The 17,973-nt window shown below is 36.2% G+C and overlaps 1 protein-coding gene across 31 annotated transcripts in view; it reads right to left on the minus strand.

The window, feature by feature from the left end:
* Positions 1-17,973, minus strand: part of Mlip (muscular LMNA interacting protein) — a 314,951-nt gene that overhangs the window by 27,605 nt on the left and 269,373 nt on the right. For 30 of the 31 annotated variants that reach the window (XM_076937909.1, XM_076937905.1, XM_076937893.1 and 27 more), the window contains one exon: positions 13,823-14,029. The exons of the other annotated variant lie outside the window; for it this stretch is intronic. In XM_076937909.1, coding sequence (XP_076794024.1) covers positions 13,823-14,029 — 207 coding nt within the window. The remainder of the gene's footprint in view (positions 1-13,822; positions 14,030-17,973) is intronic. 31 annotated transcript variants of the gene reach the window in all.

The following is a 17,973-nucleotide window of genomic DNA, read 5'->3' on the forward strand; positions in this document are numbered from 1 at the left end:
TTCTGTAATTAAATTGAAAACATTTTCAGGATGACAGCAAGCACTTAAATGCACAGACACTCCCATTCCATATGGCAAACCATCACAAAGGCTTCCACTGTGGTGAAATATTCTGTCTGCTACTGAGGAACGTAACTAAAGAGCTTCGATACTTCAATTGCACAAGTGCATCTGTTAAAATACCTGCTCATTGACATTCATTTATTAATGCTAAAAGTCCAATTACTCTGATTTAGCCGGTTGAACAGAACGTTCTTAATGAACATATTGAAAGAGTCCATCCATTCTAAAAACAATTTAGGATCAGAAAACATTACCTCTGCTCTGCTTTCCTGAAAAGTCTATGAACATTAAAAACCCATTTTGAGTTTGATAAAATATCCTATTCCACCCACCACAAAGATTTTTCTCTTCTGAAGCATCCTAATAGTTATCCAATTCCCATTACCTCCAAAAAAAATGTCAGAAAAGTTTTCAAATTGAGAGCAAGGCCATTTATCTCTATGTTGATCAAAAATAAATTTCCCTGGTTTATTCTCTCATACAGGTTTCTACTTGTGTATACAGTCAGACCATAGCAAGCATGATTAATGAGGTAGTTATAGGCAGTTTTCCTCCAAGTTTCAAAAATGACCCTTTTTTAGTAAAGTGACTGCCAAAGTATATTATTTTTGGTTTGTACTTTTATTTTATGCCGCCTCCTTCTCCTCTTCTTCTTCCTTGTCCTCCTCTTCCTCCTCTTGTCTTGCTGGCTAGGTTGTTCTTAAAGCCCTGAGGCTTAAGCAATTCTCTAATCTCTTCCTCCCCTGACATGTGCTAGGCTGTGTTCAGTGTTCATTTTCCCCGGAATATTAAATATTCTCTTATCCACTAACCCTTGGCACTCTGGCTGACAACCGAGAGTGGAGGTCTGGAGACAGATCGTAGGAATCATTATAGATTTGATAATAAATCTAGACCCTGCCCAGAGTTCATGCTGTGATTCTGAGTTCCTGTCTCCCCTTCCCTGCTCCCTCTCACCCAGCAAGGGCCAGACTGTTGCCTCTTTCCCACCTCACATTCAGGGGGTAACATCCTGCCTCAGCCTTAACTCAGCAGAGGAGTTGAGGACCTCATAGCTGCCACAACATCTACACAGTGACTGTGCTTTATGTTGCTGTTGTTTGTTTGTTAATTTCTTTATTTTTTCCTACATAAAAAAACAAATTCCTAGTTAAGCTGCCCACATGTCTCTTTGCTTGCTCCCTCTGGTTTGGGCAGCACATATCAGCCTCGGCTTTTGCCTACTGGAGAGTCAATAAATCTTTATGACACAAATAAATAATTATGTTGGGTCTACTTCTGGACTTGAGGGCTCCTAGATTTCAGTATAAAAAGAAACCTATATTCTTTGTTCGGGAAGTGAATCAGGTTATGTGTTAGAGAAGGTTTTCATAATTTCGAACCTAATTACTCTGATTGATGTTCATTTTATCATCCTGAAGCTCAATTTATCTTCAGTGTGCTGGTTTACTCTTAACTGTGCTTTGTGTCTCTAAATCGAAATATTTACAACCTACCTTAACAAAATAAATACTTTCAAAGCTTCCCAAAGCCTTTGAGCCGCCCGAAGGTAAAGGTCAGAATTACTTCAGAATTACTTATAATCAGCCTGACCTTCTTTTCACGGATAATTTTTGTTAAAATATCAGAAAAAATCTCCTTTCTGGTGTGCTCCATTTAAATCATGCCTTGCATAATATGCACATAGTGTTACTATTATAATCCACTGGCAGGAATTCTATGTGAGGCAGGAGAGTGTGGTTCTCTTGTGCTCCCAGTAATTCTGATACGGTCATCTCAATTGGGTCAAGGCAAAGCTTCAAAACTAAGTCAACTATCCTGCAATTATTATTCTGCTGAGAGAGAGAGAGAGAGAGAGAGAGAGAGAGAGAGAGAGAGAGAGAGAGAGAGGAGAGAATCACCAATAACATAGAATTATATTGTAAGCAAGAATTGCTAGAAAGAGGCAGAATCTACAAACTCTAATGGGCTAATTAAACCGTCCATGATTGTGAAGAGGTTGGGATGTTGCATGTCTAGAACCCAGTTACTATATATCTTGGGCTATCTTTAGCTCTAAAAGGGCTATTTCTTGTCCACCCCTGTGAACATTCTGCTAAACAAATATAAAGTTTAAGTGTATTAACAAAACTCTCTTCTCTGCCATTCAAAGTGCTAACAATTTGATCAGATAGCTTCTGAAGCTCAGAGCTGAGATTTTTTTCTGCCTACGTCTCTGATGTTTCCACCACTGTGTTTTTAAAATATGACTTGATTTATGACATTCTTTGTTCTGTTTCTATATAAATCTCATGAAACATGGAATTTGGGGTAACTTAAGTTTGTGATTCCAGGCCATGGTCTCTCGTATTTGGCCTCGGAATAAACAATCTTTATTTCCTCTGTGGTAAGAATGGTGTGTGTGTGTGTGTGTGTGTGTGTGTGTGTGTGTGTGTGTGTGTCTGTATCAAGAAATCACTAAGGCAACTACTGACACACAGAGCTTGAAACTCAAGTACTTGGGGTAGGCTTCTAAGGGCAGAAAAGGGAGCAAGCAAATGAAAAGACACACATGTGAATAAATGGGAGTATTAAATAGAAATATGCTTCAAAAAAGGAAAAGTCAATTAAGGTGAAGCCTGTCTTTCCAGCTATGCTGATGGGCTGTTTCCTTCATTCTAGCACCAAATTTATATTAATAAAGCTATGTATGGAAAAGTGAATGAAATTCAATACTAAAGTTGGAATGTACAAGTAAAAATGTCACTTGATTCTGGTAATAATCTAAAGGTTTTCTTTTTCCCCATGGGTGTTGAATAAATTTTTTTCAAATATAGGTATAAGATAAGTTAATGATTCACCAAAAGAAACTCTACAACAGATACCTTATTAATAGATACTGCAGACAAGTTTTCACTTGTATTTAACTAAGAATAATTGTCATTACTAATCAAATCAGAACACTTGATAATGAAAGGGGACACTGAGTTAATTAATATTTTAATTATCAAAATACATATTTATTGATTAAAATTCTTTGGTACAGATCAAATATATCTTGGCAAAAAAAACTATTTATAAATATAAAACTGCCTCAAAATAAATAAGTGCACATAGTCATTTATGTTTTTTAAAGCCTAAACTAATTAAGACACCAAGTTATCTACATAGAAACATTCATTTTTCTAGCTATTTTAGAGACGCTAAATTCTTGGTCTGACTCCCACCAGCACTGGTGGTAGCCTAAGGGCCTGCAAAGACAGAGCCAATATAATCCCAGATGTGAGGGGTTCTGAACAGGGAGAACACAGCTAGTTGGACTGGTCTTAAAGTGAAAGCTTCGTTATTCTGTTTTTGTTTCTTCCTTTGGGTTTCCTTGCTGTTGTTTGTTTGTTAGTCTGTTTCCAAACAGGCTACTCCAGAGACAAACACTGAGATATTTTAATTTAAAATGGTAGGAAAGCTAGAGGAAGCTGGTGCATTACAATGTTCATGTAATAGAATACAGTTGTGGTTGGTTCAAGGAGAAGATATATATATATATATATATATATATATATATATATATATATATATATATATATATATATATTTGTGTCTTTTGGTGGGATATGAACAGATTCAAAATGAAGTAGAATTGAGTATGGTTGTAAACAATGGTGTTGTATTTTTGGAAAATGAATGCAATAAAATGCTTGCCAAGTTATTAACAAGGCATGAAATAAGACACTGTTTTGAAAACAGAAAGAAGGTATTTTTGAGGCTGCCTATGGATTGTCTCCTTTTGGCTTCAAAGCTATTGATCCTATTCTTGCTTGTAAACCATTTTACAATTTTACAATTTTACAATTTTACATTTTACAATTACTGTGAAACAGGTTTCACAGTAATTCTTGCTTTAGGAAATCCTAGCCATTATCATCTTTCAGGCAGATCAGGGGCCTCACTCAGAATGGGTCTGGATTTCATTCATCTGGTTTGTTGTTATCAGTAGAGTAGGGACTGAGAGAAACACTGATGAGGTATAGCTTTCTGCCCACACTGATTTACCTGTGCAAATTTAAAGAAAGAAAAGATAATTGGGATGTGAAAAAAAAAGAGTATTGGCAACTGAGTGATGGATTTGGAGTGCTTAAGTAGGCCAAAAGAATTAGAATTCAGGCTGGCTTAAAAAAAAGATGAATACACATACCTGAGCTTATGGGAGTAGGAAACAGGAGAATAAGACAGAAGATAGATAGGGAACAATGCCTTATACAGAATGATAACCTTTTTACTTAATCACTTTCTGCATGTTCTCAACTGAGGGCCAAGAAAAGCAATGAGGAGCCCATGGAATCATATAAATACCCGGACTATACTAAATATCATCTTCTGAATGTCCTGAATTTGATGACATGGAGGACAGTAGAGGATGGACTATGAAAGACCTCAAACAAGACAGAAGCTGAGATGCTGCACGTGGAACCTGCCTGCCTTTAAAGATGACTACAGCTCATTGCAAAAGAGAAATTAAATTGGACAAATTCATGGCAGATGAGAATAACTTCACATTACATGAGCAGACACATCTATTATCCTCAGTCCCCTTCACTGTTTTAACAGGACCAATAGTATGAATAACACTTCAAAACCAAGAAAATACCTCTGAGATTTGGGGGAAGAATGAGATTTGGGAGTGATTTTATAGCTATTCAACCACTGAGCCATATCCTCAAACCCATGATTAAATTTTGATTTGGAAAGCCTAGACTTCAAATTTAGTTCAAAAGCATACGATCGGGTAAGCAGAGATATATCTATGTCTAGACATGGTGTCTTATTCTTCTTAAACACAAACTCTGTGCTGTCTGCCTTTGCTTTCCTTTGCCTGTTGTTGCCTGTTCTTTCTAGTGATTAATGCAGTTCCTCCACCGAGTTCCTCTGTCCCAATATTATAGGCTCAACTGATTTGTCAAAACTTCCTCCCTTCCTCTTAGTTGGCATTGCTCCAATCTATGTGTCCTTCATTTTTTTCTGTTTGTTTGTCGTTAAGAGTTTTTCCACAATGATGACTTGTTTGCCACCATCACCTTCATAGGATGCTTTCTTTGGGTCAGTTTCCAACTCTCCTAAACTGTCTGGAACTCACTCCCAAAGTACTTTCTCATATATGAATTTTCTTCTCTGCACAATTATCTCTATTCACACATTTATCAGCCAATCAATAAATGACTTGTTTTATATGTGTTTCTTTTTCTTAAAATTTACATATAACTGATCCTTTGACAACAAATTCCTAATTAATGTTTCATTGACAATAAATTCCTGGCTAGCACTCTAATTCATGCTAAAAAAAAAAAAAAAAAAAAAAAAAAAAAAAAAAAAAAAAGAAAAAAGGTTTAACTTAGCTATTTTTTTTTCTACAAGGTACATCATAGCCTCTTTGTGTTATAACTCAACACCAAATTTAAGGCATATTTTAAATAGTAAAACCATTCATTATAACACTAGAAGGAACATCCCAGCATGGGATGTGATAGGAAGCAGAGTACCACCTTGCTCATCAGTCTGCACCAGCGAATTTTCTCATTGCTATGATCAAATATCTGACAAGTTGCAGTTGGTAGGGGGAACAGTTCATCTTGTCTCACCCTTGAGGATAGTGTATATCATTATAAGGAGGTAACAACAGGAACAATTTAGTCTGCACTACAGATCAGAAAGCAGGGCAAAGAAATGGTGAAGTTTGGTTGTTCCCTTCTCAAATATATTCAGGGCTAGACTTCAGCCTATGGAATGGCACCACATATGCTGAGCATATTAAGGGTAGGTCCTCCATTCTCAAGTACTCATCGTTAAATACCCTCAGACAAGCCTAGAGATGATCATAACTCCAGTCAAGTTGACAATGAAGATCAACCATAACAACATGAATTTTTCTTGTTGGGGCATGTCCACAATCAACTAGAAAATCCAATCAAGGACAGATGGTATTTACACTTGCTTTTAATAAAGTTTATGAGCTGGTCAGCTAACATTGTGACTAAAAGCTCTTGCTGTTTTAAAGCCTGGATACCTATTTTATAGCTGTCACCTCTGTAAGGAAGGAAGGGGCGGAATACCTCCACAAAGTTGTCCTCTGGTTGCCAGATTAAGTATTTTTTTAAATAGAAATAATTGTGATTATTCTAGCATCTGAGGTTCAGGAAAATGGATTATTGACACACAATTTCTAAAATGCATATAGTGTGTATATCATCTTTACATAAAATAACATTCTTTTAGATTTGCAAATACAAATGAAGTTTAGGTAGGTACAGTCATAGGTATAGATACTCATGACTTCTGGTGTCAAAAGCACATGTAGAGATGAGTGAAGAACATGTGGGTCAACTAAGACTATGGCGCTGAGATAGCCTCATAATTGTCTTGCTTTTGACATAGATGCCAATGTACTCTAGAGGAACAGAAGTAGTTGACTGAGATTCTGTGAGGATATGCCACACAGGTAAGTGTAGAGGATAAGGCAAGGTACCATACCAGTTTGGGTCAGATGCCCTAGAGAAATAGGGACACACACACCACCAGAAGATTACAGAGTTTACACAAAGCAAGAGAAGATCAGATGGATGATGAGCACATCACCACTTCTCTGTCTACTTATATTCCAATACTGAGGCTTCCCAAGAGCTGGTGACCAGATGCTGCCTAAAAACAAACAAACAACAAAACAAACAAAAAAAAACAACAAAAATAGATCTCTTCAGTTTACTAAGATTATTCTAAACATATTGGCAAACTTTAAGTTGACTCAGATTTAGTATGTTTTAAGTAGAAATAATTGTGATTATTCTAGCATTTGGGGCTCAGTTAGGAAAATGTATTATTAACACATTTTTCTACAATGTAGAAAACATCATGTCAAATGCATCACATTATGTATGAATAAGAAAAGCTCAATAAAGAAACACGTCAATCTATAATGGCACAGGAGGTGCTTGGCACAGACAAGGATTGTGGAGACTGAAAGGGGACATGATAAAGGAGGCATAATTTGGCTGATTTATAATATACAAATGTTCATCTCCATAGGAGAAAAACAAGATAATTTTATGTGGGAAGAAGCCATGTAGAACTAGAATAGTATAGGGTGCTGATGGCATGCCTAGAATACAATAAGTGCATCATTTCAAATAAAATAGAGCAGCAATGCAGAACAGTGTGAAATGATGCTGTTGCACAGCCAAAGGAGATCCCATTCAACCTGGGAAATGACTAGCTACTACAAGAACAAAGCAAAAGAAAAACGAAGTGTAATAGATGACTCCAGCTTTCAGTCTGGAGACTTTTGGAGTTATGTTAAGTAAGGAATCCACTAAAAGACAGTTTTCAGTAAAATGAATGAGTGTAGAATGACAACTTGATTTTTCCCAGCTGTATTGCTGTTGTGGAACAAGCAAATAAATACCGTGACCACAGTGACTTATGGGATGAAGGGCTTATTTGAGTTTATGGTTCCTGAGGGATAAGAGTCCATCACCATGATAGCATCGAACAGGGTTTCAAGCTGAGAGTTCATATCATGAACCACATTCAGGAAGAGAGTATCCTGGATGAGTCTTTGAATTCCTGAAGCTCACTGCAGTGAACATAATTTTGCTACAAGGCCACACCTCCTACGCCAAATAGGGCCACCAACTAGGACCAAGTATTCAAGTAGCTGAAGCTACAGGGGGCATTCTCATTTAACGTACTACACCAGTGGAGGTAATAAGCAAGCAGCTGGAGGTAAGAAACAGAATAGCAATGGAGAAGTAAGAATTGGACATGTGGGTTTTGTACTCACCAACACTGTGACACTCACTAAAATCTATGAAAAGCCAGCTATCTGAAGTGTATCAACTAGAAAGTTAGCCTGTTGTAGTGGCACATCATGCCTATAGGTTATAATCCCAGCTACACACAAGGCAGAAAGTAGGAGGATGAGCAGTTCATACCTAGAACTTAGAAAGACACTCTCTCAAAACAAAGTAAAACTTTGGCTTGGGTGGGGGGGTAGTTAAGTGTTAGAAAAATTCCTAGTACACATAAAACTATTGGTTCTATCCAGAGTCAAGAAAAAAATAAAGAAAAAACAACAAGTACACAAGAGATTTTCAACAAAGAAGAGAAGCAACCACTACAGAGGAATAATGGAGACAGAGGCCTGGGGACATTCTGCTAACAATAAATTAATCTTCATTAGAGCAATTTCAGTTCAGTGGTAGGAGCAAAATCAGAATTCTTTTAAGGATGAGATAGCTGGCTACAGAGAGAATGGCTACTGTCCATTGTGAGAACAAAAGAAAAAAGAAAAAAAGAAATTGCTAGATTTACAGAATCATGAAGGAACTGGATGAAGAAGGGTTACTGTTATTGTGTTGTTTGTTTGAGTTTCCCTAAAGAAAATATGAATGAAAACATAGAGATCTGGGGAAATAGTTCAAAGGCTCGCTCATGTAACATGGTTCTTGTTATGGTTTAGGTCCTTTGTTACACATTAATATACTTATTCCACCTGATTCTTATAGGCTATAAGAAGGTGGTTACTGATATCATCCTTATTTTCAAAGATGAGGAAGCAAGCATACAGAAGACAGATTACTCCCTAAGTACCGCCATCTAGAATGCATGGAGTCAAGAAATGAATTCAAATAGCTTAAGTAGAAGTACTACACCCTTACCCACTGGTCTATGGTTGTTTCACAAATAATAGAAGGAACTAAGAGATATGGCTTTCCTTTTACTACAAATAAAAATAAAGGCAGACGGGTAAAACAGCTCAGAACAAGATGAAATCAAAACATGGGAACCTCACCACATGATGTGGTGTGACCTCATTGTGAACTTCTGATTAGAAAGTAGAGAGGGAATGGATTGAGGTCAGAGTATCACATGATGTGGCATGACCTTATTATAGACCTTATCACATGATTTGACATAACCTCATTATGGACTTCTGATTAGAATGTAGGGAGGGAATAGATTGAGGTCAGAGTTTAATATACAAAGCATCTGGTGAAACTTTAGAAGAATACACCGCAATTTCACCAACAACAAAATGAAGGCCAGCTAGACCTCACAGTCCAATCATGTCAAATTCAACACGTTTCCAAGGAGTTCTTCAGAAGGAAGAGTTAGAAGATTTACTTGTAGGTAAAGCTGTAAGGTCAAACTTGGGAATAATGTTAGCACATTAGAATAAAATTCACTTGGACAGAAGATTATGTTTTACAACTCCAGACCAGGAGATTTTTTTTTTTTTCAAGAAAACAAGAAATTTTGGTAATTATGAAATATCAGCCACAGCTATGACATGTTACTATCAAGTTTAGTAACTAATACATTTTAATAGGGGGATAGGAATATATGACTAATCAATTAAATCTTCCTTTGGTAAATATTATCTTACTATAAGATGATTTTTATTAGCACTTTGGATATGACTGTCTTTTTGTTCGATATAAATGAATCTTAAACTCTGAAAGTCAAAAATCTACCGATGATTGTCTAGTTCATACACAGCTTTTAACTTTTCAACTTCTCCTCAGAAATAGGCTCTCACTTGTGTTGCCTCTGCTACCAGTCTCATAGACTTAAGTGACCCTTCCAATTGCAACCTGGCTCCGACAGGCAAGTCTACAAAACCTGCACTCATGGCTTTTGTGAATTGTGTTTTACAGCTTGGAAAAGCAAAGCCATAGGAATGGAATGGTAGATCTAATTTGTTGAACAGTTACAATTAGTATCACAAAGATATCTAAAGACAAAGCTGCTTCATATAATTAATACCTATAAGACATAACTATTACCTATAATGCAGTACAATTTATAAGTCACAGAGCAGTTGCATTACTGTTACAAATAACAAAATTATTTTCATGTACATTTTAAACAACATAAAATCATTTTAAGATGCTTCCTTCCCCTGTAATAAATTGTTGACAAAAAGTCTCGACTGCTCGACTACAATTGCCAGATCCATTATCTGTTTTTTTTTTTATTGGATATTTTATTTATTTATCTTTCAATGCTATCCCCTCTCCCATTCCCCCCAAAACCTGTTACCACATCCCCTCTGTTCCTACTTCTATGAGGGTGTGCCCCCACCCATCCACCCATTCCCACCTCCCTGCTCTTGAATACCCCAACACTAGGGAATCTTTAGGGAACAAGGCCCTCCTCTTCCACTGATGCCTGACAAGGCCATCCTCAACTACCTATACAGGTGGAGCCATGAGTCCCTCCCTTTGTGTTCTTGGGCTGGAGGTTTAGACCCTGGGAGCTCTGGTTGAGTATTTTGATACTCCTTCTAAGAAGGACAAAAGCACCCACACTTTGGTCTTCCTTCTTCTTGAGCTTCATGTGGTCTATGCATTGTATCTTAGGTATTGTGAGCTTTTAGGCTAATACCCACTTATGAGTGAGTACATACCATGTGTGTCCCTTTGTGATTGGGTTACCTCACTCAGGATGATATTTTCCAGTTTCATCTATTTGCCTAAGAATTTCATGAACTCATTGTTTTTAATAGCTTAGTAGTACTCCATTGTGTAAATGTACCACATTTTCTGTATCCATTCCTCTGTTGAAAGACATCTGGGTTCTTTCCAGCTTCTGGCTATTATAAATAAAACTGCTATGATCATAGTGGAGCATGTGTTCCTGTTGTATGCTGGAGCATCTTCTGGGTATATGCCCAGGAGTGGTATAGCTTGGTCTTCAGGTAATACTATGTTCAATTTTCTGAGGAACCCCCAGACTGCTTTCCATAGTGGTTGTACCAGCTTATAATCCCACCAACAATGGAGGAGTGTTCTTCTTTCTCCGCATCCTCCACAGCATCTGCTGTCACCTGAGTTTTTGATCTTAGCCATTCTGACCGGTGTGAGGTGGTATCTCAGGGTTGTTTTGATTTCCATTTCCCTGATGACTAAGGATGTTAGACATTTCTTCAGGTGCTTCTCAGCCATTCAAGTTTTCTCAGTAGAGAATTATTTGTTTAGCTCTGTACCCCATTTTTAATAGGGTTATTTGATTGTCTAGATTCTAATTCCTTCAGTTCTTTGTATACCTTGGATATTAGCCCTCTATCAGATATAGGATTGATAAAGATCTTTTCCCAATCGGTTGGTTGCCTCTTCGTCCTATTGATGGTGTCCTTTGCTTTACAGAAGCTTTGTAGTTTTATGAGGTCCCATTTGTCAATTCTTGATCTTACAGCATAATGTGGAAGAGGCACATGGAACTTTAAAAAGAATGGTGAGATATGCTGTTGCTGAGACAAAGAATGATGCCGACCTGTGAGCTTACTGAGTGCCCTGAGAAGGGTGACTGGGGAGCTGTATTGGACATATGTTCCTGACTCACCTTTGCTTGACTATATCCCAGATGGAACAAGCTGCCTTGCCTCAAGTTTTTAGACCTTGTGGGATAAAAAAAATCAAAAAGAAAAATTATAATGTCTCATATTTTTCTTAAAGGTGACCAGCTATTAGGACTCAATCATGTACTGGTCTAGAAATCAATCCAATATTGGAAATAACAGTCTACATTTGGAAGGCTGGATCTGGACATTGTCAGAGACATATTTGGAAGTTGGCTGTCGTTCACTATGATGTAATGATAGCAAGAAAATAAGTTGGGACAGGGTCTGGATTTCAAACAAGGGTTAGGGCATGATTTAAGGCTCTTTTAATTGTCAAGCTAAAATTGGTTTTGTCTCTTCTACAGTATTTATTGTAAATTGCATTGACTGTATAATTTCCAATTGTGTTGAAACCTGGCATGTCTGTTACGGGGGTCTATCAACCAGCTTTTGTCTCACTGCCCTGAGTATTAGAAAACCTTGATTCTCTGAAAAAAGCTTGAAAGTTCTGGAAGAAATAAGTTAGGCTTTACGTAGAAGCAAGAGGGTAGTGGGCTTGATTACTGCTGGTGTAACAGCTTTAATTCCATTAATTGCTAGCACCACTGCTTCTGCAATAGCATTGACACAAGGAGTTAAGACAACTATTTTTGTTAACCATCTAGCAAAAAAAATGTTACTAATGTATTGAGTATGCAAAAGGATTTATATAGGTATCTGGAACAATGAATGACGCTCTATAAACCATTCAAATTATCTGAAGGAGGTTCAGGGTTCAAGAGTTAGAGGCCATCCCAAGTGTCATGACAAATTTTATTGGAGTAGTATTACTTTTGAAATTCACAATGATTGTCATTATAATTAGAAAAAAGTTTAAAGACACCTGTAGGATATTTGGCATAATCCTAACACCTCTCTGGGTGTGTTAGCTTTGCATAGTGAGATTATGAATTTAAAGAATGCTGCAGATAATGTTGATAAAATTATTCATGACCTGAGATCAGTATTTCCTTTGTGGTCAAACCTAAGGAATGACATATATAGCTTGATCAGGCTAGCCCTTTTTGGAAAAAAATGAACAATTAAGTTTCTTATTCTTCAAAAAAAAAAAAAGATGCTTCCTTCCCTACTGTATACTTCTTTTTATCAAACACCAAGAACAAGACATACCTAAAATCAAGAGTAATGTCATCCTAAATATTGTTGGTAGGCAAATGAGCCTATAAACATTATTTAATTCAAAAACGACTCTTATTCATCACAGATGACATAAAATATAAAAAGCTAAATCTCTATACTCCCACACCCACTTTTCAGATGGCTGTGTTTGCAGTAGGTTATCAACATTATTTTTTTAAATAAATAAAATCTTAAGGTCCAATGAATTTTGTCCTTCAATCTCCTATGAGATGCTTTTGTTTTTATTTTTAATGGCAGTGATGCATTTTACTTGATATGAAGAAATTTTTGATAAATTCTCTTAAATTAAACTTTTTAATCTGAATTATTCATTTAATTGAAGATCAATTATTAGTTTAGGGAATTTTTAGAGTCTAGGTGTCTGTATTAGATAACACGGTGACTATATCACATTCAAAAGGGCAAAGGCATTTACTCAAAAGACATTCAGTTGTGCTGTGCATTGCTAACAAATCTTATGAATGCACTGCAATGCAACCATAAATATATTAAAATACATATATTAATATATTCATATAGCCCAGATGCTGAACATTTTGTGATATATATATACAAATATATATATACACATATAGCCTATATATTATATATACTATAAATAATATATATTCTATATATAGAATATATAGTATATAAAACATGTTTTATATAATATGTGTATATAATATATACATATACTATATATAGTATAGAAAATATATACACTTACTATAAGCTATTAGGCAAATGGACATATTATACAATAAAATATTAATGTTATTTTGCAAGATACCTGAAGCAATTCCTTGTTTATGGTCTGAATCTATTTTCCCTCAACAAGTCACTATAATTAATTAAACATCTAAAGATATTAGAATAAGACTAGAACATAAATGAATAATGCCACCACATAAAATTCTAGACACTTTCCTGATATCTTCACAGTGGGCTTAGACAATGAAATAATGAGGAACACAGAAAAGAACTAGACTTAAGAAAAATGTATTTCTATCATTTCTCAAAGTCAGTTGTCACCTACTTAAAGTACTATAACTCAATCCAAGTATCTAATATGTTTAATATATTTAAATGTTAAATATATATAATCATTTAGAGCTTTTATCTAGATGTTATCATATATAAGTTTTAGAAGTTAAGTACCCTAAAGTTTCATAGCAAAGAGAAATTCTCATTTTGGCAAAATAGTCTCACCTTATTGTATGTGTCCTGACTAAGAAGAGTGGGGGATTTCTCCTGCTCATCCCTCAGTGAGAAGGAAGAAAAATGACTGAAGGGTCTTGTGGTAAGACAGTCAGCATGAGAGAGGGTCTGTGGATGTAGCAAGGACTTAGCAGGAGGGTAGAGTTTGGACTGATATAAAGGATGGAGAGAGACAGGCTGGTAAGGGATGGCCACATCCTAGGAAGAAGAAAGGCACATGATAGGTTAATGTATGAAAGTCAGGCACACCACAATTTAAGAGATGCATGTTAGAACCTCTAACAAAATACTTGTTTGCATAGTGACTATGTTGTCTCTTTGAATAAACTTTGTCACCTCACTCCCAGCCTTTTCTGCAAGCAAAACAGGAACTTGCAACATATCTCCAGGAGATGCTGTTTGTTATTCATGAAAGTACTGAGAGAAGAAATGTGTAGAGAATTTCAGAACCTATCCGGAGGGTGTTGGCTGGGCCCAAGCAAGCAGTCAGCAAAAAGGATTCAGCAGTGTATTAACTTAGGGATGCAGCTGAATTGGACTAAATTTGCCAGAGCAATGGGAAGGAATTAATTTATGAAACTCAGGGTGTATTAATTTATCCAGCTGAGCTGAGCATAAATAAAGGATCATCTAGAGGTGAATTTAAAAGGAATAAAGACCAATTTCACTTCCAGGCACTGTTGTCTTGGATAGAAACTGGTAGTTCAGCAAACAGGTGAATTCGCTGTAGAGGAGGCCATATTTAATTAGGATGGATTGTTAACATGGGAAAGGGTGAATGCAAGGAATGAAAGGAATAGGTAAGTAAATAAGAACATGAATTATGTGAATGAAGCAAGGAATCAACAAAGGTCAGGAGGAGCCGACATATACTTATGAAATGTAGTTATAAAGCAAAGGGCTAATATTTATAGATACATAGAAATGTTTTATACTTCTGAAACCTTGTGAGAAGATAAATTGATTTTCTACAACAAAGCCCACTTGGACATTTATGGTATGACAAGCAACCTACTTTCTTACCTTTCTCACCACAGAATCAAGAAAAGAGAGGCTATTGTACATACTTAAAGCATTAATATTGGATTTTAAAGAAAAATGATATTTCTTTTTTGTTTGTTTTTTGTTTGGTTGGTTTTTTTTTGGTTTTTGGTTTTTGGTTTTTTTTCGAGACAGGGTTTCTCTGTGTAGCCCTGGCTGTCCTGGAACTCACTCTGTAGACCAGGCTGGCCTCGAACTCAGAAATCCGCCTGCCTCTGCCTCCCAAGTGCTGGGATTAATGGCGTGCGCCACCACCGCCCGGTGAAAATGATATTTCTTGTAACTTTAATGATATGTTGTATTATTTGTGTGCTTTGTAAGCAGCTGAAGGCTATTTTTTTCATACTTGGAGCAAGCTTAGTATAAAATAATGCATGTAGGTCAAAATGGCATTTGGCTAACACTCAACTTGTAACAATAAAGTAAATGTTATGTGTTTGTGTCTTTAATGTTTAAAGTCTCTGTTAGGCCTTTAAACCAGTAAATGAAAAATGCTGATTATAAGAGGAACATTGCTAGTTATTAATTTCTATGGATATTCAGTTGATCCTCTTAAAACATCTAGGAACCCTACCTAAAATGTCAACTCACCTAAACACAGCAATGAATTTACCTCCTTTTTTCCTAGTTAATACTTCTTTCTTTTCTTTCTTTTGTTTAGTTTCTTTGATTACTACTTCTCAATCCTACTTCTGCTAGTAAGCAACTTAAATGAAACATATATAGTTGATGTATTAAATATTGTACTGTCATTTACATAGAAACATATTGTATCTATTTCCTTAGTCACATAGTTACAACTAATTGCCTTCTTTAGTATCAAAAGCAATTAGTAGAAAATTGAGGAGCAAGAACAAACTTTTCTGTGGAATGTTCCTGCTGATAGTTGAGGAAGCATAGGAAAGGGTGGCCTGGGAGTCTCTTGTTTACAGACTGTTGGATTTCTTGGAGGGTAGAGTACCAGTTCTCTGAATGTCAGGAGCCAAGTCTTAGATGCATGAGAAGTTATGCAGCCATCACACTTGGGAATCAAATAGGATTATGTTTTGTACAATTGGAGAGAAACCTCATTGTGGCCAATCTCTGGTCTAAGAAGTACGTCAGTCTGCACACCTCTATGAGATCATGTGGTATCCTCAGCTTGTATAAATTCTCCCATCCCCGCACTCTGACTTTGATTCTGTATCACTTCTGTTATTCTTCACTTATTATCAAGACTTTGCTCCGCCCTCTAAAGACCACTTTGTTCTGAATTTACTAAGGTCTTTGTTTTCCTTAGCATTTGGAAATATTAGTGTTGATTTTTCTCTCTCCATAGATAATTGTTCGTCTACATTTCTGTTTAATTCCTGGGTTAGTAGTTTTGCTAATTTTTCTGTGTTTTGTTTTGCACTGGAGGGTTTCTCCAAGTATCTGGATATCTCCTGTCTATTTATGTTATTTGAGTAAGCACCTTCTTAGAGATGCTGAGGCTGCATACTGCCCTTGGAGTTCACTGTCCAGAATATGGAAATCTCAGTAATTTTAGAGTTTTCTTCTTTGGGCTGATCAGATTGCTCACTGAATAATTTCCAAATCACCAGGCTAGAGGTCAAAAGAACAATTACCAGCAAATAAAAAAGGCCAGGGGATGGTATTCTGAGATATAATAGGAAAAAAAAAACAGAACAGGCTATCAATATGAGCCATGAGGCTTCAGACTGCCATCTCCCCCGTGAATCTGAAACCCAATTTCCCTCTAACCTGAAGTTGGGGAGAATGCCAACCACTAAAAGACAGGGTCTTGGAGACAGATACTTAAGTAATTGGTACTGTATCCCTTTTTTAGCTGCTGTTCTTTTATCTCTGGAAGGTTATCATCAGGTACATCTAAATCCTCAGCCTGCTGAGAGCTCTAGGATAGAAAGAAAATCAAGGATATCTAAGAAGCCAGATCAGGATTTAGTTTCTACACCTGTTTTTATCCGTTTCACCTCATCAACATGCTATTATAGCTCTAAAATATGTTGTTTTATTTCTTTTCCTCCCCACTCCAGTGGGGCTCTATCATAAAAGTGTATCAAATATATGAATATATATGACTCTGTGAATACACACACACACACACATGCACACACACGTGCGCACACACACAAATTTAGAGCTCCATCCTTGGCCGAATTACCTAATAGATTTTTGTTTGATAAAACTGCCTCTTAAAAGTCTACAGAGCTAGAGTTTACTTTCTTCTTGCATGTCTAGAATGAATCCTACCTGTTAAGTTGCAATTTGCTTTAATGCACTGCTGAGTTCTTTATAGGTGTAGCTGAGACGCTTGCATAGCTGCCCATAACTAAATTTGAACTGTTTCCTTTCTGCACACTGGCTCTTGGGTACTGATAACAGGGCTGCCGGGCTTCACTGGCTTGTCATCATCTTTGTGCTTCTGAAACTATCCTCTACCACTTTTACTGTGTCTCTTTTGGTTACAGGTTTGGTGGACTGGTCTAGGAACTAATACCTGTGAAATTTCCCATGAATGTTGTAAGTTGTGCATCTCCCTTGGATTTCCCTCTGTGTAAGATGGAGACAGTGTTGTACTTCTAGTGGTCTCTGTGTTATCAGCTATTTCCATGTCTACTTTTAATTTTGTATTTTATAGTTTCTCTCATTTTACTGGACTTTTAGCAAACAGCTTGCTGTTTTATATAGTTTTCAAAGAGTGCATTTCATGTTTGTGATTTCTACAGTTTTCTCCTTTGTAGTCTAATTAATAGCAATCTTAACTTCACTCTCTTGCTTTTTATTTGCAGCAGACAACAATCTTCCTCCTAAATAATGTTTTCTTTAATTTGGTGTTATTCTTGGGTAAATGCTCAATTACCTTTTATTCTCTTTATTTTTGTCATTAACCATATAGACAGTTATAAACATTTTCCAACAGACTATTTTAATAACTTGTAGAATAGTCTAATAAATAACAATTTTAGTCCTATGATCTTAATATATTTCTTAGAGAGACATTAAATTATTTTTAATGCATTCTAATTTATTATTTTAAGACATTGTTTTGGTATTATTATAAAGGAACACAACCAGTATTTAAAACATCAAAACACAGA

The sequence above is a fragment of the Arvicanthis niloticus genome, chromosome 7 (assembly GCF_011762505.2).
Source record: "Arvicanthis niloticus isolate mArvNil1 chromosome 7, mArvNil1.pat.X, whole genome shotgun sequence".
In the NCBI taxonomy this organism is placed as follows: Eukaryota; Metazoa; Chordata; class Mammalia; order Rodentia; family Muridae; genus Arvicanthis; species Arvicanthis niloticus.